Source organism: Petaurus breviceps, unplaced genomic scaffold, assembly GCF_028583685.1.
Source record: "Petaurus breviceps papuanus isolate PSGF00001 unplaced genomic scaffold, PetGlider_PUasm1.0 224, whole genome shotgun sequence".
Taxonomy (NCBI): domain Eukaryota; kingdom Metazoa; phylum Chordata; class Mammalia; order Diprotodontia; family Petauridae; genus Petaurus; species Petaurus breviceps.
The window spans coordinates 7,590,282-7,617,520 of NW_027185887.1; the positions used below are offsets into that span (position 1 = coordinate 7,590,282).

Sequence of the window (27,239 nt, forward strand, 5' to 3'; positions counted from 1 at the left end):
AGACCTGTGATTTGATTTGTGTAGGGAAGTTTTCGTGTAGGATCATCTAAGTAAGTCAGTGCAGATCAGTAACTTCTCTGTAACCTGTAATTTAATTATTCTTAGATGCAGGGGGCACTCAGAGGTCACGTGATTTGCCCCTAGTCACACAGGTAGTATGTGTCAAAGGCATAACCTATGGCTTCTGTATTCTGGGACCAACTTCTATGCACTATGTTATGTTACCTCTTCTATTAACAAAAATTACTAGGTTAAAAAAATTATAGGAGGTGGCAATTATTCTTAATTTCATACTCATTCCATTATTCTCATGGCATTAGCCCCTAAAGTTCCCGTGTGAGTTGTACACAGGTATGGAATAGAAAAACAACAGGGTGCTTTGCCATCTTTGGGGATTTTAGCCATTCTTGGTATTTACTGTATGTTTCTATTTGGTTTGTAAGATCTTTTCTTTCAGAAAGCTGTCTATACTCAGTGCCTCTACTTCCTCTCCTTTAAACCTGCACTTTGGCTTCTGACCTTACCATCTCACTAAAACTACTCTCTCTAAAATCACCAATGACCTTTTAACTAACACACTTCATGGCCTTTTCTCAATCCTCATCTTTCTTGACCTTTTTCTACAGTCTTTGACACTATTCATCACCGTCTTCCTTGGATATTTTCTTTCTATGTTTTTGTGACATTGATCTCTCATGGTTTTCCTTACTTGTTTGACCACTCCTAAGTACCCTTTGCTGGTTTCTCATCCATGTGTCTCTGACTAATTTTAAGTTGCCCTCAAGATTCTTTTCTGTGCCCCCTTTCTTCTCTCACTATACAATCGCACTTAGTGATCTTATCAGCTTCCATGGGATAATTATCATCTCTTTATGATTCCCAGATCTTATATTCAGTCCTTACCTCTAGTCTTATATTAACAACTGCCCTTTTGGCATCTCAAAATTGGAAATCCTATAGGCATTTTATACTCAACATCTCCAAAATATAACTCATTTCCACTTCTTCCAAACTTCCCTGTTAACATCAGCCCCCCAATCACCCAGGCTTGCAACTTTTTTAAGTATCTTACTCAGCTCCTCACTCTTAACCCCAATATCCACTGTTGCCAAATCCTTGTATTTCTACCCTGACAAGATTCCTCACATATGCCTCCTTCTCTACTCTGACACTGCATTGTATCTCCTTTCTCTTAGACTAGTGAAGTAACCTTTTGATTGGTCTCCCTGCTTCCCCATTCCAATTTATCCTCCATTCCTCTGCCAAAATTTGTTTGTTATTTCCCCTGATGAGTGAATCTAACCATGTCATTACTCAAAAAACTGCAGGAGCTCTTTATTATCTCTAGGATCAAATATCAGATCCTCTGTGTGATATTTAAAGCTCTTCCTAACCTGGCCCTCCCTATCTGTAATCTTCTTACACTTCATTCCTTTCCTTATACTCTAGAATCCAGTGGCATTAGCCTTCTTGCTCCCCCTGTGGGAGAGACAGGAGGCAGTTTATATCAGGTTAGTCAAACCACTACCACTGCCTCTGCCATTATTCTTCTAAGCCCGGGACTCTAAAACCAAGAACCTCGACAATAGGAGTACTCCTCAGCCTACCAGTCCTGCTTTCAGTCCTTTTCCCATAAACATCACCCAGGGAAACAACTCCTGAGGAGAAGGATCCTGCCAACTGTGGAACAGTTTCTACAACAAGGCAGCTTGTTCACAACAAGGTGAAGCAGCCAGGTATGAGGGGAAAGTTATAGTAAGACCACCTCAGTCACTCACTCATTATGCCAAGGTTGGAGATCATCCAGAATTTTGAACCCAGAGTCCTGTGAAGCCACCCCTGGGGAGATATATAATGGCAGGTACTTGTGAAAATGCTGTTTTCTTCTCTACTGAAGGTCCCAAAGAAGGCCCACTTATAGTATTTTATTCTTTCCAATTACATGTAAAAATATTTTTCCATTTCACTTTTATAAGATTTTGAGTTCCAAAATTTTTTCTTCTTCCTTTCTTTCCCTCCCTTCTCCCCAAGATGGCAAGCAATCTGATGTAGGTAATATATGTATAGTCATATTAAACATATCCCCATATTAGTCATGTTGTGAAAGAAGAATGCCATCAAAGTTTTTGACTCTGTCAGATGGTTCAGCATCAGAAACTGATTTTATTTGTAGAAACAGCTTTAAAAAGAATACATTACCATGTATTTTGCCGCCGTGCTAAGGACCTTGGGAACTTTCCATTTCACTTAACAGCTAAAACCTCCAATAGATATTGTCTGCTTCAATAGAATGTGATCTTCTTAGGCAGAGGCAGTAACGTACAGTGGAAAGAGTGCTGGACCTGGAGTTAGGAAGACCTGAGTTCAGATCCAGCCTCAGACTCTTACTAGGGCTAGCTGGGGCAAGTCATTTAACCTCTGTATACCTACTTCACAGCATTGTTGTGAGAATCGAATGAAATAATATTTATAAAGTTCTTTAGCGTAGTGCCTGGTATGTGGTAGCTAGCCACTTAATCCTTACTCCCTTTTTGTTTCTTTCCCCAGTGATTAGCACAGTGGTTTTCATATACTAAGTGCTTAATGCATGCACTCTCACACATTCATTCCTCACATATGACCTTCTATCTCTGGAATCTTTGCCTTTACTCTTCTTCCTCGCTTCTGCTTGCTGGTTTTCCTAGATTCCTTTAGAACTCAGCTCAGATCACATCTTCAGCAGACCTTTCCTAGTTTCTCCTTCACCTTTTCCACTTCTCCACTGCTGGCACCTTCCCTTATTGTTGCCTTCCATCTACGCTATGTATACATTGTATGTACATAGCTGCCTGCATATTGTCTACCTTATTCGAATGTGGGCCCCTTGAGGGCAAGGACCACGTTTTTTATTTTCTTTCTGTTCCCATCCAGCCCTATTAATTATTACCTAATATAAAATGTTTTGATTTCCATGCTAACAAAGCTATATTCAGTGGTTGATAGATTATTACCTTTTATAGTAAAATTTCTTAACACATATCAGAAAACAATAATCATTTTTGAAAGTAACTGAAGGAAATCCTTTCACCAGCAAATTAAGCCTTTTTGCTACCTCTGCCTATCAAAAAAAATTATGGGGGTGGCTAGGTGGCACAGTGAATAGAGCACCAACCCTGTAGTCAGGAGGACCTGAGTTCAAATCCAGCCTCAGACACTTAACACAAAAACTAGCTGTGTGACCTTGGGCAAGTCACTTTAACCCCAATTGCCCTACCTACCCCCCTCCAAAAAGCAAAACAAAAACAAAATTATGGACCTTTATATTGACATTTTAGATATGTTAAAAATTATCAAGTGAATTCTCTTCCTTATTTTTTGAATTGAGAAACAGTGAAACATTAAAAATATATAGTTACCTGTTATTCCTAACTTTTAATTGGCACAGGAATTCAAAAATAATAAGAATATCGTCAGGCTTTCCCCCCCAACCCCCATGCTTTACTTTTCCTATTTCTTCTAACATGGTATTTACTAGACTAATGAAAACAGGAGTATATATTATAAATTTTCTGGAATGTTTTTGGATTTTTTCCCCTAAAAATAATATGTGGGAGGAAAATAACAAATAATATTTTTTCTATATTAACTTGAATGCATAAAGTAACTTCTCTCCTGCCCTCTTGTGGAGCTGTTGATAAGTAAAAGGTGTGTCAGGTTTTAAAGGTCACTGAAGTGACCTAATTTTTTTTTTCTTAAAGGACATGTTTAGGGGAGGAAGTGAAGTTATCAGTAGGTGATTGTGTTTCTGCTTAAATATAACACTCCCCATTCTCTCTGTTGGAAGTAGAGAGAAAAATCTCAAAAACAGTCTGAAAAAATCTTATGCTGTGACCCAAGCTTTCAGTTCAAATGATTAAGAATTAGTTGTTGAGTCTAAGGAGCATTACATTACTAACATAATTGCAAGGTAGTCCTTTATATGATTGTAAATTGGGTTTGTGCTTCATCAATAAGCTTTTTGACAAGAAGCGTCCATCACAGTGGCTCTCTCATTTGCCACAGCAGAATAGAAAATGAAGTATCCCAATAATTGCATTATAGTTTCCTTATTGTGGGACAAGAAAGCAATGTGGTATAATTAGGTTTGATTGGAGTGCATGTTTCCGGTAAGATCTGAAATTAATGATGTTGCTATAGTGACACATCTGCGGCCACCAGTGCGTGAAACATAAAGTAATTCATTCGACAAGAGAAGACATCTGTTAACTGCAAGGATGCAGAGCATATTGACACTGACCAGAAATACTAGACGTTATGTGATAAATGAACAAATGATGCTGAAACAGGAGGACAGATAATTTGTACTTAATCTGCTGGGAGAACTTTAATCTTCTCACTGGTTGCATTTGACAATGCCATTGTTTAAAGAACAATGCTGCAGAGAACTCATAAATTTTAAAACTTAACTCAGGGCGCAGCCTATTAAAGCAATACATTAATTCCTTTGTTAGGGAGTTTTTATCTTCATGTAGAACAAAGCCATTACTAAAAACACCCACTAAAACAACAGGTTTTTTAGGACTCACATTTTAATTATAGCATCCATTACCCAAAATGCCATGTTGTTTGGACTTGAATCACATATAAGTTTGACAGAAAGGCGTCATCCATTTTGAGGGAATATGCTGTTTCTAAAGCTTTTCAAGAGCAGCAATGTATTATATTTTATATTCTTTAGTGCCTACAAAGCTTATAATCACAGAAAATAAGATTTAGAAATTTTTCAACATTCTTGAATTCAGGCTGTGACTCTGCAAGCTCTCTGCCTGCTCATGACAAAAACCAGGGTATTCAATTATAACATGAACAGTCTTCCTAGCACAATTATTTACTAATGCGTATACTTGCATGTGAGTGCTGTAATTAACATTTTAGGGGTGTTTGGACCAATTGAAATACTTAACACATATAATGGTTGAACAGATGCATACAGTAACTGGGATTCATAATCTTTGGGGAAGCCTAGTTTGAAGCTAATACGCTAGATGGATATTTGTCTAAAAATGTGTAGCTTCCTATAAATTCTAACTGTTTTGAAAATATTAACGCATATTGTGCAGTTGTATTGTGAAATCATAAATTAGTCTGATCATTTGGGAAGTGAAATATCATTTTTTTCATTTCTATATTTGTTATTTAAGGCATCCACTGGCAAAATATGTTATTTAAATTAATATTAAATTAAAAATAATAAATTTTCTTAAGAGAAATTATCTTTCCAATAAAGTGGAGACAGTGTGGAAAAAGGTATATGCACATCCTTGTAATGTGCTGGCAAAGTTATTAATGCTTATATATTGCAAGTACTTGCTTGCTGTTTTATTGTGGCCTGTTAGAATTTTGGTATTAGGCCAAATTACAATCTAGTAATATTTGATCAGAAAGCTTTGCATCTGCTTCTCAAAAAAACTATCCAGTGCTCTGTTGTGAATCACATCTGTTGCTACCCAGGGAATGATGCCTGCAGGACTTTTTCCTGAGAAATTAATTTCCTCTTTGCCTGCTTTGCTCTGTGTTTAATGATACAATTGTAGTCAGAAAACTCTTTCCTTTCATTAAAGAGCCTACTAAATTTTTCTTCAGAAATCCTGCACAAACTTTTTGACAAATGATATTTCCCTTCTGTGGTAAGTATATACCAAAACAAAGTTGAAAATCTACTTTGATAGTTTGTCATCTGGTGGCCACCATACCATATGGATATCTTAGAGTTTAGTTCCTTCCATTTATTTGCAAGTTTTCAAAATTCTTACTATATTGGACAATGTCTACTTTTTAAGAGAGCAAGAGTAGTGTAATACGCCAGAAAAAATTCTAAAAATCACCCAAAACTGAGTTTTAAAAAAGAATCTTATCCAGCTCATACAAATTTGTCAAACTTCAATGGTATTTACCTACCCCTTGAATTCTAGAAAATTTAGTTGTCAGCATTTGTAGCCTTCATGTAATGAAATCTTAATCATATTGCATTTATAATAAAAGCTCCAATATTAACCTTAATGTGAAAAAATGATTTTGAGGAACACAACATAAATATCCATCTGTAGTCATCACCCATGTTTTTTAAAGAAATCACTGAAGTTGTATTCATCCAAATAACAGAATCATAGTCACAGAATCATTCTATTGTTGCTTTGACAAAAGATGTAATCATTGTTTGGAAAAAGCATTTGTAATATGATTTTTTAGTAACTTTAAAATTTTTATGATATTATAACTGTGGGTTTTTTGTTTTCTAATTTTTATTTGTTTTGAAACAAAAATTGAGGTTGTAAGGAAAATTTATCACCATGTTGTTAATTATGGTGCATTATTATTTCAGTTTGTTTTCATAAATAAGTTTTCAGAAATGAAGGTTTTTTTTTTCCCTAATCATTGCTACTAAAAGGAAAATAGAGTTCACAATATGCCAAATTTGAAAATGGACTTACTGAGTCAGAATCATTTTTAGCCAGCTCTTTTGACTATCTCTCATGTTCCCTGGATTACACTACGGAATAAAAAACTTAAGTATATATATCCATATCTACCAGTCTTTCAGAGATCTGCTTTTACTTTCCAAATACAACAAAAAGAAGATGTCTGTCAGTCATTTCTTCCTGACCCCCCTTTTCCTTATCTAATTTTTAGCCCAGGCCTAGCCATTTTAGCTTTGCAACATCTCACAAATATATCCCATTCTTCTGAGACTGTCCTGACTGGAACAGTCCCTCATCACTCCATGCTTATACTGTTCCCTGCTGGTAGGTCTGCTTGTCTTAGTTTTCTACCCCACTCCAATTCATCCTCTATTTAGCCACCAAAATGATTTTTTCCTAAAATACAGGAATCCCACTACTTGGTGAACTCCATTGGCTTCCTATTACATATTACCTCTAGGATCAACTATAAATTCTGTATTTGGCATTCAAAATCCTTTATAACCTGGCCCATCTCTACCCCTTACTCCCCTCTCAGCTTCAGGCATTTTCTCTTGACTGTCCCTCATGCCTGGAATGTTCTCAATCAGTCAGTAGACCTTTATTAAGTGCCTACTGTGTGCCAGGCACTGTTAAACACTGGGGAATTCAAAAAGAAGCAAAAGACAGGCCATGTCCTCAAGGAGCTCATAACTGACAGTATGACTGTATCTCTAAAGAGCAGTAATGAATTGGATGCATAAACTGAGTGTTAACTATTTAAACAATTTATATTCTCTTAACACTATTTATTGCATTATGAGATGGTTTTTTTACTTGTTCTCTTCCAATGACTTGTAGTGTTTTCACATGTGTGTGTGTTTTAATTTCAAAATGAGTGAGTCCCCCAATTACTAGATGTGATATTGAGAATAAAGTGATGAGTTAGTAATAGAAAATCAAGATGTCAAAAGAAAACCAGGGAATTAATGAATTTTTTAAAAAAAGTTTATGCATTCTTATGTCTTTTTCAAAAGATAAGATTTAAGGCCAAAAAATATTCACAGAGCAGTCCCATTTTTAGTAATTATTGCTTTTGGCACCATAAAAATTAAAATCATACATGCCCTTCTTCTTTCAGATGACTCAGGATTATCACTTCCATAATCCTGAACTCTAGATCTTTTATTGAAACCTTAGATCATCACATTAGCTTCTTTGGTTACTTGTTGATTCCTTGAGCTTTCAGCCCACAGGTTTTCTAGATGTTTTTCAGTCAAAGTCTTCTATAGTCACAGCTCCTGCACTGTAAACATGTGGGATTTTTGCAGGCAAATGTCTGACTTAACATTAATTCTTATTAAAGTTCATCTTATAATTTTTAGAGCCTGACTCTTGTCATATCAGAATATGAACAACTTTTCTAGCTGCTCAGTAACCGTGTCTTTGGTAATATTTTATAAAATTTTGCCAGGAATCAGTGTCAAACTCATTTGCCTGTAGTTTAAATATTCTTTTCTATTTTTTGAAAATATGCACACATTTTACCTCTTTGAACTCCTGAAGCTCCTTTGCTACTATGCATATTCTTTCAGGAATCACTAGGGAGCATGAAGAGAAATAATGTGTTGGAAAGGTAGATTGAGGCCAGTCAAGAAATATTCCTCATTTGCAGACAAAACAGAAGCAAAATTAAGACTTGATAAGCTCTGCCTTTTCCCTATCTTCTGTTCTCATCACCTCTTCCATCTAGACCAGAGTCATATTTCTTCCTGTTTGATCTCCATTTTTTCTACATTATACCCCAAAATAACAAAAATTTTACCCACTCTCTTTCTTGACTTTTTTTGTCCAGCTTTAACTAATTCTGACCTTTAGTGATCCTGGCATCATTCTTTTAATTTATTTATTTTAAAATAAATATAAAAAAGAATCCATAATAACAGAACTGGTTATATAACACTGAGGTATCTTTAATCAAGATTTAACAAACATTAAAAACCTTTAAGCTCAGATACCAATATGTTAGAGACATCTAATATGGTTTCTAATATATAATTTTATAAATAAGGAAACTAAGTTGTAAAAGTTAAATGACTAATCACTGGGGGTACAATACATCAGTAGGAGAGTTGAGAACAGAATTTGGGGTTTTGAACCACAGTTCTGACTTTTTATATTTCTTATGATTTAAAAATGACTAAAGGAGAAAGCATTTATTAAGGACTTTCTTTATGCACAGTACTCCGAGAAAAGCAGTGCCTTCATGAAGTCTGTATTCTACTGGGGAAGGTATCACAGAGGAAGTTTTAGCAGCAAGTCAAATGGAAAAGTCCCATGGTCCTTAAGGGACCAAGTAAAGCATATGTTGATACATTGATGCATCTCCTTTAACCTCATTTCCAGTGTTAAAACCATATCTGTTTCTGATATTGAGCCATTTGACAGTGCCAACGACCTTGGTGAAGTGATCTTTCTTTTCTGATCTTCAGTCGTTGGCTGCTGGGGGTCAGGGGACAGGAAGGAGCTTCAAGTGAACAATGCAGAGACAGTTGGCAGTCTGCAACTCCACAAGGGCTGCTTTGGAAATTCATTTGATCATTTACATTCATTTTTTTTAATTGAGAGTTTGACTAGTCTTTGGAAATAAAGTTTTAGAAGGAACAGAGTTAGGAATAGGAGCACAATGCAAAATTTGATGTAGAGGGTTAGATCCTGTGTTGTGTTTCAAATATTTTAATGAAAACTATATACTGTTTAGGTAAAAAAAAATTCTAAAATAATATCTTCCCCCTAAAACTATATAGGTATCTTATTTTTACAACCATGAAGATAAATTGGCTACAGATATCACTACCATGTAACCTTGGTGTTAATATTTAAATTCTATTTTATTTATGTAAAGCTTTTTAAGTGTTTCTAGGACAGTTGCAGAAATGTGAGCCAAGTGAGTGTCCTCATTTTTTTCTATTATAACACTTTATCCCAATATTCAAATAGTACCTGTTGAAGTAGTTGTTGCCTTTTATTTTAAAAATTTCATGAAATACCAAAGGGAAAAAACAACTAAGGACCAGCAGGCTTATTTTAGTTGTTTTACTAAAGCTAGCTACCTATATTTTTACACATATCCCAGGAAAAACTTTTCATTTTCTTTATATCACATGTAATTGGGGAGGAAAAAAATGAATTGTAGGCATTCTATTTCAAGCAAATGCATCTCATGTTGATATGTCCCTTCAAATAGTCATCCATAAATATGCCTTTAAGTATACCTACACTGAGTAATATTACTCTGCAGATTAATCCTGCAACAAGATAAAGTGACTTGCCCGTAAAGTCATATGTGTCAGAGGCAGAACTTGAATCCTCATCCAGACTCTAGTACTAAAGTCCTACTCTAATACCTCATCTTTCCATGGTGTTAGTTTACCATTCCAGAAAGTTGTATGACCAGTGTAAACTCTAGAAAGTCTATCAAGTTGGTGAAAATTAAGGCTCAGTAACAGAATGTATCTATTATCCAAAGAGCAGCCATCAAAGTTCTGAGGTCACTAGGTAATGATTTGAGATTAGGGAGTGGGGTTTGAAGGGAAAAAAGATTACGGAGCAGTTGTGAGCTAAAGCAATTACATGAACTGATTGTTTACTGAGATATGGAGGAGTTGCAATGTACTCCCATGGAGGAGGTACCCAAACTAGTGAATGCACCTGTTATCTAGAAGTGTACATGTTTTTAACATAGATACACATATATTTGAAGTGTATATGGTATCCCAAAAGTCTGTTTTAATAATAGTATATTAATCAATAAGATACATATTATATAATAATTATAATATTAAAACTTCACTAAGACATGTGAAACACCCTGTTCATCATCTTTTTTTCCATACTTAATTATATTTTAAAAAATTTTTATTTCAGATTTTTTTTTTTGCTTTTTGGAGGACAGCTGGGTAAGTGACTTGCCCAAGGTCACACAAGTTAGTGTTAAGTGTCTGAGGCCAGATATGAACTCAGTTCCTCTTGACTCCAGGGCTGGTGCTCTATTCACTGTGCCACCTAGCTGCCCCCTTTCATTTGTTTTTAATCAGATAAGAAAAGCATGAACATGTTCATATAAAGGGAAGAGAAAAAGAGGATTGTATATGAAACTTTTAGGTACATTTTTTTCATTTTACTTTTAAAACAGTAGTGGCAACACAGTTCTATTTAGCTTTCTGTTCTGCTTTCTTTCATATATTTTTAAAAGTTTGGTTGTGGTTTGTTTTTTCTGTATCTTCCTGGCACTATTTCCCCATCTTCCTCCCCAACCCTTCCTCTAAAATATTTTTTAATTAAACTTTTAAAAAAGTAATAAACATCTGCCCTCTTTTCTCCGCCCCCCCCCCCCAGTGGGAGGACAAAGGAAGGAAGAGAATAACCTTGTCTAAAACTGTGATTGTCACTGTATATCTAGTCCACTCAATACTATTTTGAATTTATTCTTATTTACATGCCACTTATTGGGGGGAAAAAACTTAGGGTTTAAAAATGCATTGCACCATTACCTCTCTGAGCTGCTCTGTTACATAAAATTTGTACATTAGACAGTTTATGTTGTCTCTTTGACAGAGCAATAACTATGAAATCTTATAAAATTGAATTACTTGTGGTCCTCCCAAATTGTATTTCTTTATATACCAGTTGTGAATTAGTTTTACTTGCCCTCTACTTTACATTATACTGAGGCTCAACTTCACTAATTCATTAGCAATTCTAATAAATAACCATCTTTGTGGAAGATACAAATTGGAAAGGTTTGCCTTTTAGAAAATCAACTTGACAAGAAAACTCTTGCTTCCTCTATGTAGGATTGGCTATTGGATATCTCAAACTGTACATCCCAGTGATATCTTAAACTCAGCATGTCCAAAACTGAACTCATTATCTTTCCTTCTTATGTCCACCCCGCTTGTGAGCTTCCCTATTTCTGTTGACAGCACCACCATCCTTTCAGTCTTCCAGGTTTGTAACAGCAGCATTATCCTATACTCCTCATGCTCCCTTATCCTACAAATCCAGCCATGCCAAATCTTGCCATTTCTGCCTTCACAGTATCTTATGCATCAGAACCCTTCTCTCCACTGAGCTTCATCTTCTCTAACTTACGTTATTGCAAGAGCCTATTAATTGGTATCCCCACTTTAAGTCTTTTCTCCATTCCACTTCTACCAAAGTAGTTTTCCTTAAATATAGACTGGATCATGTGAATTCCCTATAAAATCAACTCTACTGGTTTCCTAAGAATTCTGTTTAATGTTTAAAACCCTTCACAGTCTACTGCAAATTCTCTTTCTAGCCTCAGTAAACATTGCTCCCTCTCTAGCACTCTACACTCTAACCTTGTCCCATCAAATTCACCCTCTCCTACCTCCTCCTCATGGAGCTTCACTCCTCCTTTTAGAAGCAGCTCAAGTACCACTTTCTATATGAACTCTTTTAAGTTCTAGTGTCCTCCCTCCCAAATGACCTTATATTTAACTCCTTTGTGTATATTTGTACTTATTCATTTGATAATTATGCTGTATATATCTTTTATGTACTACTTTCCTTCCCCCATTAGAACTCAAATACCTTGTGAGTAGGGATTGTTTCCTTTGGTTTTTTTTTGCCTGTCATATAGTGGGAATTTAGCCTCTTCCTCCACACTGGGTACCCTCTGGTTTTCTCTTTCACCACATTCTCTCTCCTGCTTTTCAGCTTCCTTTTATTGTCTTCCCCCTTTAGATCGTAAACTCTTTGTGGGCAAGGGTTGTCTCTTTTTCTTATTTGTATCTCTAGCACTTAGCCCAGCACCTATCACATAGGAGGTGCTTAATAAATATTTATGGAACTGAGTTGACTTTTTGGATGTAATATTTAATTTATTCATATAAGATTTGCTAATAGAGGCAACTAGGGTGGAGAAGTGGACAGAGCACTAGACCTAGAATTAGGAAGACCTGAGTGCAAATTCAGCCTGAGAAATTTACTAACTTTGACCCAGGACAAGTCACTTAACTCTATCAGCCCATTTCTTTAGCTCTAAAATGAGGATAATAGGGGCGGCTAGGTGGCGCAGTGAATAGAGCACTGGCCCTGGAGTCAGGAGGACCTGAATTCAAATCCAGCCTCAGACACTTAACACAAAAACTAGCCGTGTGACCTTGGGCAAGTCACTTAACCCCAATTGCCCTCCAAAAAGAAAAAGCAAATGAGGATAATAATATCAGCTACCCGTTAGGATTGTTGTTAAGGATCAAATGAGATAATATTTGTAAAGCACTTAGTGCAGTTCCTGGTATATAGTAGGCACTTAATAAATGCTTGTTTCCTTCCTTTCTTGCTTCTTTTCAATTTATATATGAGTAAAATCTTGCTGCTATTTCAAATTATGCACTTAGATTCGAACCTGGGTTTAAAAATGCTGCTGTGCTAGATTTATTTTAGTTCTGGTTTCTTACATGGCTTTTGAGAAATGTTTTATTGAGGCTTAGGCTCAAATGGTTTTATAATTAAACACCTTAGACTACCTTTAAAGACACTTCGAATAATTAGGCCTATACCCCCAAAGGGTTCAAAGAAAGAGATAAAGGATCCATATTTACGGTAATATTTATAGCAGCTATTCTGGGTATAGGAAAGTACTAGACACTAAGGGGATGCCCCTCTATTGGAAAATGCCTGAACAAATTATGGTATATAGATAGTATATTTTATATAAAATGGTATCTTTTTATACTGCAAGAAACAATGAAAAAGATCATTTCAGAGAAATCTGGGAATACTTTTATGCACTGATGCACAATGAAGTGAGCAGTCCAGGAGAATAATGTATATACTAAAAACAATATTAAAAAACAAACAGTTTTGAAAGATTTGAGAATGCTGATCAAAGAAATGACCAACCACTATTTCAGAAGACTTATGATGAAACTTATAACCTACCACTTGACTGAGAAGTGATGGCTCAGGGTATAGACTAGGACATATATTGTTTGGACGTGGTCAATATAAAATTTTATTTTACTTAACTATACATGTTCATTATGAGTTTTGTTTTTCTTCTTTTTAAAAATTTAATTGAAAAAAATTCCTGATTGAACATAGAGACTGGTAGGGGGATATAGCACATACCTACCTATAATAACAAATAATATGCAAGTCGGAGGTGAAAAATGAGGAAAGGTTATTACCTTCTAGGGAGCCAGGATTGGCTTCGTGGAGGTGTTTAGCATTTGAATTGAACTTTAAAAATAGATAGTAAACCCATCAGTTAGAGAATGGCTGAAAAAGGAAAAAATTGTAGATGATTGAAATGGCAAGGGGGGTGGCTTCAGAAAATCTTGGGAAAACTATATGAACTGATGCAAAGTGAAATGAGCAGAACCAGGATAAAACTATGCATATTAGCAGCAGTATTCTAAGGATGATAAACTGAAAGACTTAACCACTCTAATCAATAAAGTGATCCATGATAATTGGTAGTGCCAACATGATGTTCACATAACCGACAGCAACTATAACAGACTCTCCATATAGAAGACAGGAGCAAAACATTTATTCAGATACCAGGAAGCCAAATCCCAACACTAGAAAACCAAATTCATCATAGAAACAAAGAAATCTATATACAGTAACACTGCAGAGAGCAACACCATCCCAAAGCCTTCCAACAAACAAACACTCCCAAGCCAAACTGTCTCCTTGCCTGCATCCTCTTTCCCACCACACTAACTGCTCTGCCTCCCAGCTTCCTCTCAGCTCTGCTCCACCCTTCAGCAAACTCCTCCCACCACAGGCTCCATGTGATTGAATTCAGCCTACTGGGGGCAGGGAAGATCTTCAAATTCCCTTAGGCCTATTAAGGGACAGGGAAGATCTTCAAATTCCCATTACCATTACACAATTTCAAAGAACTTATGGTGAAAAATACTATCCACTTCCAGAGAGAGAACTGATGAACTGTGAGCACAAATTGAAGTACATTTTTTTTTACTTTCTTTGTTTTTCTTGCTTTTTTTTGCAATATAACTAATGAAAATGTTTCATTTGTGTAATGAGTATCGTATTGCTTGCCTTCTTAGTAGGTGCAGAGAAATTGGAGAGAAGGAGAGAATTTGAAATTAAAAATTTTTTAAACTAATTTTTTTTTAAATGGTAGATGAAAAGGTCGAAGGAGGACATTCCAGCAAATGCACAGAAGCTCATTCAGTAATGAAGAATAAGTAGTCTCATTTGGATAAATCATAGAATATGTGGCAGCAGAAAGATAAGAGATAAGGCTAAAAATAAAAATTAACACCATGTTATGAAGAATTTGGGATTCCAGACAGAACAGTATAAACTTAGTAAGTAATAGAAAGCCACTGAAGGTTTTGGAAGGACGGGAGCAGTATAATCATATTTCATATGTCTTTCCCAGAATATATAAAATTTGTAAGTACATACAATTTAGCACATAACTTTTTTAAATATTAAATTGAATTATTTTCATTTAAATTGACCAATTAAGGACTAGCATTAACATACTTAGAATACATTTCTTGGTCTCACTAACAAGAAAAAAAGTTGTAAAAAAGACATTAAGTTTCATAGGTGGAAATGCTAAAGGATCAATAATTAGGGCATAATCTGGTATATAGAGGATACTAAGTACTGCAGAAAAGTATCAGAAAGTAAATATTTCATTCTCTTCAGAATGTATTTAAATTAATTACTCTTTCTTGTCATAATTTTATCCTAGGAACACTTACTCAAAATGAGATGATATTTAAGCGTCTCCATTTGGGCACAGTATCTTATGGAACTGACACAATGGATGAAATTCAAAATCATATCATTAATTCTTACTCACAGGTAATTTTTCTTCTATTGCCTAATTTCTGTTAAAAGGGCAAGGGGATTTTTTTTTAACTCATAAAATCTTCCATGAAAAATTTTGCGATTTTGTTTTTTATGAACAAACATTGGGTTGTCAATTTTTATTATTTTAAACATATGCAAATCACTATGTATGTGTATATTTTTAGTTAGGTTTTTAAGGCTTGCCAAATCCAACAGTGTCCATTTTAGAATTATTCCCTTTATGTTTTAACCCCACACACCTGCATTAAACCTAAATCAACAGTCAAAATCTTTTGTTTTTCCTTGCAGTTGTTTTTGCCTTCATCAAATTTTAACCAAATTCAGTCATGCAAATGACCCTCTCTCTAATGCTGGCTTTGGAGGACAAAACTTACATAGGCTACCTTTGTCCCTGGGTTGTTTTGTTTTGTTTTTTATGAAGTTTATTCTTTACCCAAAGAATGTATAATTCTGATAGATAAATTTCTAATAGTGGAAAATGACAGAATATTGTTATTTTATAGTTACCACCTAATATGGTAGACTGATAAAATTGACAGTTTCTTTAGTCTTGGGGACATAACTTTGGTACTGATTTTGTCTATTGAGTATATCAGACTTCAAGTTAAAACAGAATTGCAAACCTAATTCCTCTCATAAATTAGCATATTCCATTGTATTCGATTTTGAAACACTTAATAATCAAAAGTTGGAGCAAAAATAATTTTGTGAGTACTTCTTTGGTTAAAAGAACTTTTATGAATAGTCTAGTACTTGAATTTGTGTTTTATTTAGTTTTAAAGAGAGTTATTGTTTACATATATTATTAATTTGAATATCTGTATCATTTAGATTTAATTAAATAACAAATAGGATTTTCTGTTATTCTAAGACATTTAGTAATGATAAAAATAATATGAATGCGTAGTGGACCTTTTTATTACCTTGTTAAGAGGGGAATTGGAGGATGACTTTCCCTAACCCATCTATCTTTTTGTATTCATTTGTAAGGTATTTCTTGATTTTCTTCATCTTTTTCAGTTTTTTCTAGTATGCCTGAATAATAATTTTAAACAGGATTTCAAGGAAGTTTCTCACTAATAGGAAATCCTAATAACAGAAAAATGAAGGTGTATTTTATGTTTTTGAAAAACAAATATTAAGTAGTTTCCATCTGAGAAGGATTTTTATTTAATCCTTTTTAATAGAAACTGTCAGTTGGTTAGCTGGTTAGACAGTAGCTCTTATGTGACATTGATTTTATCCCTTGTTTGTGTTGTGTTTTATTATTAAGATGACAATAGTCTACTAGGTCCACTATAATGCAACACACAAATCTATTATAACCTGATTATATTTCCCCACTGGAAGCATTTTGTGATAGAGGGCATAATCTTTAATGGAATTTGTGTGAAATTAAATTATACAAGCATCAATAAACATAACATAATTCAGAAGGAGTAAATCGGCTTAATTTATTTGCGGCTGTAATGGCATCAAGTGTTAGCAGAATGCAAATGCAGAGGTTTAAAGCTTTCACTGAAAAGCAGTGCCAGATGAGCAGAAAAGTTAAACCCTTTATTAGACAACACTGTAATTTGATGGGCATAATGTTCACGGTTCAGTGGATCAGTACACTCAGTCAAAAAAAAGGAGGCTTGGTTTCTAAGGAAGCTTGTGTGAAGTTACTCCAAAGTTGACAGAAAGTGGTAGAATCAAGTAAAGTTGCTATTTCACACCCTAACCTTAAAAGGCCTTTCCCCAAATAGAAGGATGATAATAAAAAAATAATCATCATCTCTGGGAGAAATCAATTATTTTAAATCATACAGCTGAATCTGAGAAGAGAGACCAACATGCACCATGGCAATAAATTGGTAGTTACGTTAGGGGCAACATTATTTAAAACTGTGCCACAGCAGTCATTTTAATCATAATGTAAGGTGTGTTTTTTAAAATTAGCTGTGATCAACCCAATCATAAATTTCTCCAACATGAAGTTAAAAACTAAAACAACCCTTTTATTTATTATATAGAGGAAAATTCTTTAGCCAACTCACCACAGCAGAGGTATCTAATTCCTTTCCTCTGTATTACTTCAATACTATTTTATGTATATTGCAGTTAATTCTAATGAAAGTTGTCAGGAATAAAAGCTCCCATACTGTATTTGGATATGTTTTATTTTTTGGTAGTAGGCAAACAAATTGTCAAGGATTTTTAAAAAATAAATTATATAATTAAAGTGGAATTACCAGAATGTATTTTAGAATTTTTAAAAATTGTAGTAATATATATTTTGGTAAATATTAGTACATGAAAATATTTGTCAGTAGTAGTAAATATGTTCAAGCAGTTTGAGTAAATGAAAATGATGTTCTTTAGTAGCTGCTAAAAGTAATTTTCTCCTGTATACAAATAAATATTTGAAAGCAGATAATAAAATAAATTATCCCCCTGAACATTATCAATTTTAGAAAGATAGAATATATTAATAATCATCAATTTAATGGCATAATTTATCTTCAGCTTGTTCTGTTTATCTGTCACAGTTTGTTTTGCTTTTGTCTGTTTCTTATTTTTAAGATGTTCTCACAAACTAGTGGAAACATTACTAGTTCAACGCCATCCAGAAAATCTCAGTCTTCAGCTCCCAAAGTTCGAAAAAGTGTTAGCAGTAGAATACACGAGGCAGTGAAAGCCATTGCTCTTTGTCACAATGTCACTCCTGTGTACGAGTCTCGGACTGGAGTCACTGGTGAGACAGAATACGCAGAGGTGGATCAGGACTTCAGTGATGAAAATCGAACTTACCAGGCATCCAGCCCTGATGAGGTTAGTGCAACAATTTTTAAAAAGTGTATTTCTTAAATAATATTACCTTAAAATCACTTGTCTGTGTAAAGGCAAAGAACAGAGTGATTTCAGGTCTTTTTTGTTCTTTTCTTAAAATCAATAATGACCATGGTAAATAGACAAGAAACATATGCAATTTCCTGGAGAATTGTTATTCCTTCAGATTCTCTCACTTGCTCCTTTGCCAACCATAAATTAGGCAAGTGGGAGATGGGTTACTTTCTTTCAGACTGACAGATTTGACCTGAAAGTGTTGCATTTTTAAAAGTGCATAACCTTATTTCCAAGGAGTAACAATTAAGAAATTGGAAAAATCATGTTGATTTTATAATCTTACAGTTTAATTTTAATAAGTCAAGTGAACCTTGAAAGTAGCATTACACATAGTGCATTTAAAGCAATATATCATGTATTACAGATAATTAACCTTGAATATTAAAATTCCATTAGCAAGATTTAGACACTAAATATAAATTACAACAGTAAATAAGCACTACATAGTCTGTGTAATTTCACAGAAATTTGCATAGATTCTGCATTTGGTACCTAATAATGGTACCTAATTTCCTAGGTTATTTTTTAAAGAGTTTTACATAAAATCCATGATTAAAGTAATTTGGTTTTATCTCAAGTAAATTACTGCATTGATTTAATTTGGGGTTTTTTGTCCCAAAATTACTATAACTAACATTATTAGTTATGAAAATCCATAGCTCATGGCACACAGCCTTGCAAATTTCATTATTTCCTTCAGTTGTTATTCTTTTCCCTACCAGGGAAAAAAAAAGAAATCACTGAGTATATATTTAAGTAATGATGAGCATGAATTCTTTCCATAGAATATAAGCTCCTTGAAGGCAGAGACTGTCATGTTTTTATATATATACCCCCAGTACCTACCACAGTCATGTAATAAATGCTTATTGATTGAATTCAGAAGTTGACCTTGTTTTAGGAAGGAACATAGGGTCATTAAAAGCATGGGATGATATCCCAAGGGGAATTTTTAGTGTTTGCTAAAGATTTATATTCTGATGGTCAGTTCTATAGAATTGTCTGTGTATTTTTACCCACTTGATTTTTCCTGTGTGGATAGTTATCTTAGGCTTATTTGAATCATGATGGATATCATTTTTAAGAATCTATACTATAATCAGTTCAGTATCATTCATAGTGTCTGATGGACCTCTTTCAGTTAGACTCTGCTGTGGGCATATTCAGTGATAGTAGAATATTTCTTTCTGCTTTTGTATTTTACTTGATATTAGTAATCAAATGGTCATTAAAAAAAAGGTCTCTATGATCTTGATTGTTAAACCTTTCAGGGAATCCTGTTTAACTTTAATGGATGAGAAAAACTGTCATGGAGGAGTATTCAATTAATATTGTTTTTTGCTTCACAGCATCAGAATTTCTTTATTTGTATTGCTCTCATTTGTTTTTATAATTATTTTTATTTCTGAAAATATCCTTCTACCCAGTAAGCTATCCTTTGTAATAAAAAAAATTTTTTTAAGAAAACTAGCAAGTCAGTGAGACACACATCCTACCCATAGCTAACAGTATACTCAATATTCCCCATTGATTAATCATACTCTAACTCAGCAAAAAAGGGTACATTTTCTCAAATCTTCTCACATACCAAACTTATCAAATGTGTTTTTTTAGTAGTTAGTGAATAGTAAACATGAATAGATTCTCGTATTCTCCATTCTCGTTCCCTTGTTGTCTGACTATAAAAATCAATCAGTAAATCTATAATCACTAAGTTACTAGATTTGCCTATCTAGCCTAGAAGCAAGCCATCATGCCACTTCCAGGCCTTTTCCAAACTATGCCGCCTGCACTCTGACTGTCCTTTATATCTTCCTCCAATTGGAGCTTGAATTCTTCTCCTAGGACCCTGGATTCTGATAAGTAAGCTTTTGCATTATCTTGCCAAGAACCAGCCTTCCACTTCCTTGCCAGTTGCAAACCACACAGCCACACAAGTTGCACTCCTCTCTGCTTTTATCTCTTTTATGGCTTTTCTTCCTCTATTAGAATGCAAGCTCCTTGAGGGTAGAGACTGTCTTGCTTATTTGTATTTGTATCTCAGCACTTCTCACATTATCTGGTACATATAAGTGGCTCCAGCTGATCTTGAAGGGAATAAGGAATTTGCTGAGTTCGAGGTGAGGAGGGAGTACACTACAGGTGTTGGGGGCCTCCAGTATGAAAACAGAGATGGGAGATGGAATGTTTTATGTAAAGAACAGAGAAAAGGCTACTTGATTCCAGTGGTGGGGAGGGGGAAGATAATAAAGCAGGAAAACCCTACCTACTCAAGGGCACAACCATCAGCCTGGTCACCCAATCTTGCAATCTAGGTGTCATTCTCAACTGTTACATCTTTTTTACCCACCACACTTCTCCCCATGTCCAATATGTTCCTAAGTCCTGTTGATTCTACCTTTGCAATATCTCTTGAATATGCTTCCTTTTTTCCAGTGACAATACCACTACCATGGTGCAGGCTCTTATCACCTCATGAAATAGAATATTGCAAAAGCTGATGGTTGGTTTCCCTATCCACTATAGACCATTCTCTACTCAGCTATCAAATTAATCTTGTTAACATACAGGTATAATCATGTATCACACATGCATGCACACGTGCACACACATACACTCATATATACATTTTCATTAAACTTGAGTGGCTCCCTATTCTTGGATCAAATATAAAATCTTCTGTTTGGCTTTTTTTCCCCTTTCTTTTTTTTTTAATTGTTAAAGTTTAGCAATCTTTTATTTTTTCCTAGTTAAATGTCAAGAAAATTTTTGGCACTGATTTTTTGCAAAATTTTGAGCTCCAAATTATTCTCCCTCTCTCCCTCCCCTCCCCTTTTCTGAAAATGGTAGGCAGTTTGATATAGTTTATACATGTGCTATCTTATAAAATATAATTCCATATTACAGTTATGAAAGAAGAAACAAAAGGATAAAGTGAGAAAAAAATGTGCTTTCATCTGCATTCAGAGTACATCAGTTCTTTATCAGGATATGGAAAGCATTCATGAATCCTTTGTACTTGCCTTGGATCATTGTGTTGCTGAGAAGAGCTGAGTCTTTCATAGCTGATCTTAGCACAGTGTTGCTGATAGTATATACAATGTTTTCTTGGTTCTGTGAGTTTTACTTTGCATCTGTTCGTGCAAATCTTTCCAGGTTCTGTTTAGCTTTTAAACTCCTTCATAACCTGGCTTTTTCCTATCTTTCTAGTCTTCCCTTTCTCCTCTCCACATACTCTACAATAAACCACCAATTAGTAGACATTTATTAAGCATTAACTATGTGCCAAACACTAAGCTCAGAAAACAAAACATTGTCCCTGCCCTCAAGAAGTTCAGAGTCTAATCGAAGAGACAACAAGCAAATATATACAAGCTATATAAAGGATAAATTGAAATAATTAAGAGAGAGAAGGCACTAGAACTAAGAGGGATTGAGAAAAGCTTCCTCTAAAAGGTAGGATTTTAGTTGAAATTTAAAGGGTGTCAGATGGCAGACCTGAAGAGGGAGAGCTTTCCAGAAATGAGGATAGCCAGAGAAAATACCCAGCGCCAAGTTGGGTTTGTTTGTTTTTTCCTGGAACAGTTTGTTCATGGAACAGCCAAGAGATCATTCATTGGATCAGAGAGTATATAGCAAGGAATAAGGTTTGTAAGAAATCTGGAAAGGTAAGAGGGGGCTGGGTTATGAAGGACTTTGAATGCTAGACAGAGGAGTTTATCTGATCCTGGAGGTGATAAGGAGCCACTGAAATTTATTCAGTAGAGCGGTTACATAGTAGAACCTGCACTTTAGGAAAATCACTTTTGTGATGGAATGAAGGATGGATTGGAGTGGGGAGAAAAATGGGCAGGCCAACCCACTGGAAGGCTATCTCACTAGTCCAGACATGAGATGATGAGGTCCTGGACCAGAATAGTGGCAATCCCAGAGGAGAGAAGGGAACATAGTTTAGAGATGTTGCAAAGGTGAAATCTATAAGCCTTGGCAATAGCTTGGTTAAAGGAGTGAGAAATAGTGAAGTCAAGGATAACACCTAGATTTCAAGTCTGATTGACCAGTGGAATGGTGCTCCCCAACAAAAATAGGGAAGTTTTGGAAAGGGATAGAAGGGTTATAGGGAAAGATAAATTCAATTTTGGACATGTTGAGTTTAAAATGTTTACTGAACTTCCAGTTTGTGATATTTGAAGGGCATTTGGAGATTTGAGATTAGAGATCAGCAGAGAGGTTGGGATAGGATAGGTGAATTTGAGAATTATCATTATAGAGATGACAATTAAATTATGGGAACTAATAGGATCACCAAGTGAAATAGTATAGAGGAAGAAGAGAAGACAACTCAGGACAGAACCCTGTGGGGATATCTACCTGTATAGGGCATGATCTGGAGGAGGATCCAGCAAAGGAGGAAGTTATCTAAATAGGAAACCAGGAGAGAATGGTGTCCAGAAAACCTGGAGAGAAGAAGAGAGTATCAAGGAGGAAAATAGGATTATCAGTGTCAAAAGCTGCAGACAGGTCAAAACGAATGAGGATAACAATCTAGCAATGCTAGTATCCTTCCTGTTCCTTGTACAAGATACTTCATCTCTGTACTCCTTGCCTTTTCAGTGGCTATTCTCCATGCCTGGAATACTCTCCCTCCTTACCTCTACCTCTTAGCTTTCCCGTCTTCCTTCAGTTTTCAGCTAAAATTCTCCCGTACCTTCTGCAAGAAGCCGTACAGTACTCTTTAATGCTACTGTCTTCCCACTAAGATTATCTCCATTTTATCTTGTATAAATCTTGATTGTACATAGTTATTTGCATGTTTTCTCCCATTTGCATGCTCTCATGAGCTCCTTGAGAGCAGGGGCTGTCTTTTTGTCTTTGTATCCCTATCCCTAGCACCTAGCACAATGCCTGCCCCATGACAGGTGCTTAATATGTGTTTGCTGGCTTGACTTGAAAGATGGGTTAGAGCCAAGAAGGAAAGGATCCAAAAGCCAGGCAGAGAAGCCTGTATTTTGTCACACTGGCAATTAGAAGCTACTTGGAATTTATTGAGTAAGGGAATGGCATGGTTAGGTCTGCACTTAAAATTACTTTGTCAGGTAAATGTTGTCTGTTATGTAACCATTTGTGAAAACTGACCAATTGCCATCTCATACATTCTTCAGTGTTGCCCTTGATAATATATGTGAGTTATTCTCACAATTATTTTGTAAAGTCAGGAAAAGAGACATTTTTATAGATAATTGAATGTTTCAATTTTCTGTTAAGTGCTTTTTATGTTACTTTCTCACTGTTTTCTGAGACAATATTGATCATCATATTTTACCATCTGTCTCCATAAATTTTATTCATGACTTTCTAGTTTCACTCTAGGTTGCCTTATCTCTATACCATGAGAGGAGATCAAATGTTTGCTGCCTAAGTGTAATATCTGGGCATTTTCAGTGAGTTTATATGGCATTTGGTTTATATCAAAAAGTAGAGGCAGAGTATATAGTACTCAGTGCAGAGTGTATAAAACAGTGGTATCAAACTCAAATAGAAATGGTGGGGGAAAGGGGCACTAATCTATACATAAGGGTCCATGTGGTCTGCATACTGATTTAATTTTAAAATGTATTATTATCTACATTTTATTGTATTTTTATTTATTTTCCTAAATATTTCACAGTTACATTTTCATGTTATTCAGGCTACATTCAGGAGTACTTTGGATCACATGACCCATGGGTGGCGATTTTGACACCTCTGGTACAAAACAATGTCTCTTGTCATTTAGGCAACTAGGTGGCACAATGGATAAAGTCCTGGGAATGGAATTAGGAAGACCTGAATTCAAATCCAGCCTCAGATGCTTACTAGCTGTGTGACCCTGAGCAAGTCATTTAACCTCTGTTTGCCTCAGTTTCTTTACCTGTGAAATGAGATAATAACAGCATCTACCTTGTGGGTTTTTTTGTTATTATTATCATTGCTTGTGTGACCTTTGGAAAGTCATTTCACCTCTCTGGAGCCCAGTTTCCTCATCTGTAAAAAAGGGGGATTGGACTAGATGACCTCTATGAACTTCTTTTGGTGAATCCATATTAATATCTGTTGTTTTGTTTTGTTTTCTTTATCCATTCTCCAAATATTCAGCTTCAACATTTGAAATCATTTAGATTGGGTTTGCCTCAGTTGTACAATATACATTCTTATTGTTAGTCTTTTGGCTTTGTATCAGTTATGATCTTTTCTCTGTCAAGTTGATGATCTGACTATATATATACTAAAGATTTGGAAATGGATACCACATTGGTAGTGAGTGATTTTCTTCTGTCATTTTAAATGTAATCAGTATACTTATGACTGACAAAATTTTAAGAAGAAAATATGGGAAATAATTCCGTCCAAGTTAAAGCCTTTTGAGATGGTAGGATGAATAAAGGATCTTGCACTCTCCATATACAGTTAACTGAATAGGACTCTTATTTCAAGGTTTGGATATGGTGAATTCTATCCCTGACCTCTCAGCACTTACCTAAGTCTTACCTCCACCATCCACCCCTTAAAGTGTGGTGAGCAATAAAGGGAAGTTGGGGCATTATAAACCCAACTAGAGTCTTCTCCCTATGAAGTCTCCACAAGACATGAATCCAGTCTGACATCCCAATCCCCAGTTCAAATCGATCTTTGAAGTCACCCAAACTTTATGACCACAACAAGAGGGAAGCAGAATTAGAAAGGAGAGAGTCTACAATTTGTAGGTCTCATACAGTTCTAACTAATCAAAATAGGAAGTAGAGAAAATAAGGTTAACAGGAAAAAAAAGTTGAGAGTAACTATTTGTGCAGCATATATAGGAAGAAAAGAAAATGATTAAGCAAATTAAAATCCATCAATAAATTAATTAACAAAAAAGATTTAGTAAACATCTACTATATGTCAAGCAATATGCTAGCACTGTAAGAGAAAGGGAATTTTGGGAGATTTGTAGAAGGATGAAAAGGTTTAGAACAGTTGAAATGAGTCAGAGATATTGAATTAATTAGGTATGAAAGGATTGCTTATCAGGTATGAGGGCCCAGTTGAGGTTATATGGCATATATTTGTAGTGGACCTAGTCAGGATGATTTTGTATAATTTTTCTCCACCTTCATTCAGCATTACAGGTGTGGGAGTAAAGGCAGAAAATGGTAAGAGGGATCAAAGGCTGAAATTTGGTGAGACTTGAGAAGTGTACAATAATTAACCTGAACTGGTTCACCAATGGGTCAAATTGGGAAATAGAGGAAAGTAGAAATGCTGACATGGTAGAAAACCGAGGAATCAAGGGACTGAAGGTCAATGCAGATAAAGAGCAGAGTTTGCTATTAGAAAGCAGTTTTCTCAGTCACTGAATCTATCCATTCCATGCCCACCCATGCCATACCCACCAACCCCCTAACAATGGGTAAGCCTCAGTGCTCTGTCCTGTGCTCTCTTTTCTTTTTTACTATATACTTTCTCCTTTGGTGATCCAAAATACTACTTTGTACATAACTTCCTTTAAAATATCACCTGGATTCCCTTATTTCCATTCCAAATGATATCACCTGAACTCTGGCAGCCATTTATGTCATGAATTATAGCGGCAGACACCTAAATGGGTTCCCTTCTAACATTTAGCCCCTCCGATTCATTCTGGACACTGCTATCAAGATACCTTTCATATTCCAGATTAGTCTGGGAGTCAGATTAATCTGTAATTTAGGTCATGGTTCTATTTCTAATTAGCTATATAGCCTTTATCAAGTCATAGTACTTCTTTCCTTTTCTTCATCTGTATAACATATGGAGGTTATATAATTCTAACAGACTGCCTTTCTGTACACTATAATGGCTGATTCTGGAAAGTATTTTGGAACTATACCCAAAAAGTTACTTAACCACATACCATTTGACCTAACAATACTACTACTAGACCTGTATCCTAAAGGGATCAAAGAAAGAGGAAAAGGACCAACCCACAGATACATTATAGCAGCAAAGAACTGGAAAGTAAGGGTGTTCCTATCAGCTAGGGAATGACTGAACAAATTAGGGTGTATGAATACTATTTATGCTGTAAGAAATGATGAAAGTGATTTCAAAGAAAACTAGGAAAACTAATATGATCTTTATACAATTTACATATATATATATATATATATATATATATATATACACACACACACACACACACAATTTTATACAATAATAACAACATTGTAAAGACAAACAACTTTAAAAGACCTGAAGACTCTGGTCATTGAAATGATGAACCACCATTCCTGAAAGAAAAGTGATAGACTCAGGATGCAAAGACATAAACTTTTGGATATAGCCAATTAGGAATCTGTTTTGCTTGACTATGCATATTTGTTATAAGGGTCTTGTTTTTCTTCTCTTTTTTTCAATGATGGAAGGTAGGGAAGGTAGGTAGGTAGGATGGAAAGAAAAATGCTTGTTAATTGAAATTTTTAAAAATTATATTGTCTGGTAAATACACACACACAAAAATCACTTATAAGGCAGGATTCTAAAGTAATTTTGCAGTATATGCCAGAAAGTTTTGCACTTGTTCCATTCCTTTCATTTTATGAAACAAAAAAGAGAAATAAGTATATCATCTAGTAGTGCTTCCCTTCCTTTTTAGGAAAACTGTTAAGGTACAAAATGCAGAAGATAATTATTTACAGTTTTATAAATCACTCACTCCTTAGCTTTAAGAACAAATATAGACTGAGCAAATACACTTTTAGGAAGGAAATGAGTCACCATATCTTCCCTCACAATAACATGTCTAAAAAGTAAATCCTAAATGATCTGTTTGTTTAGTATTACATATGTTGCCATAGAATAATATATGGAAAAAACTCCAGCTTGTATCTGCTAGTATGGTAAACAAATCAGAATTATTCTTATTGATAGATTATTGGTAGATTACAGAAAATTGCATATTATAGTCTTGATTTCCCTTGTTCAGCTTATAATAAGAGAAAGAATATTGACTCTGAAGTGAGA

The 27,239-nt window shown here is 35.0% G+C and overlaps 1 protein-coding gene across 9 annotated transcripts in view; it reads left to right on the forward strand.

Moving 5' to 3' along the window:
• ATP9B (ATPase phospholipid transporting 9B (putative)) overlaps positions 1-27,239 on the forward strand; it is a 509,413-nt gene that overhangs the window by 376,771 nt on the left and 105,403 nt on the right. For all 9 annotated transcript variants that reach the window (XM_069095002.1, XM_069095000.1, XM_069095001.1 and 6 more), the window contains 2 exons: positions 15,208-15,320; positions 17,895-18,143. In XM_069095002.1, the coding sequence (XP_068951103.1) occupies positions 15,208-15,320; positions 17,895-18,143 (362 nt within the window). The remainder of the gene's footprint in view (positions 1-15,207; positions 15,321-17,894; positions 18,144-27,239) is intronic.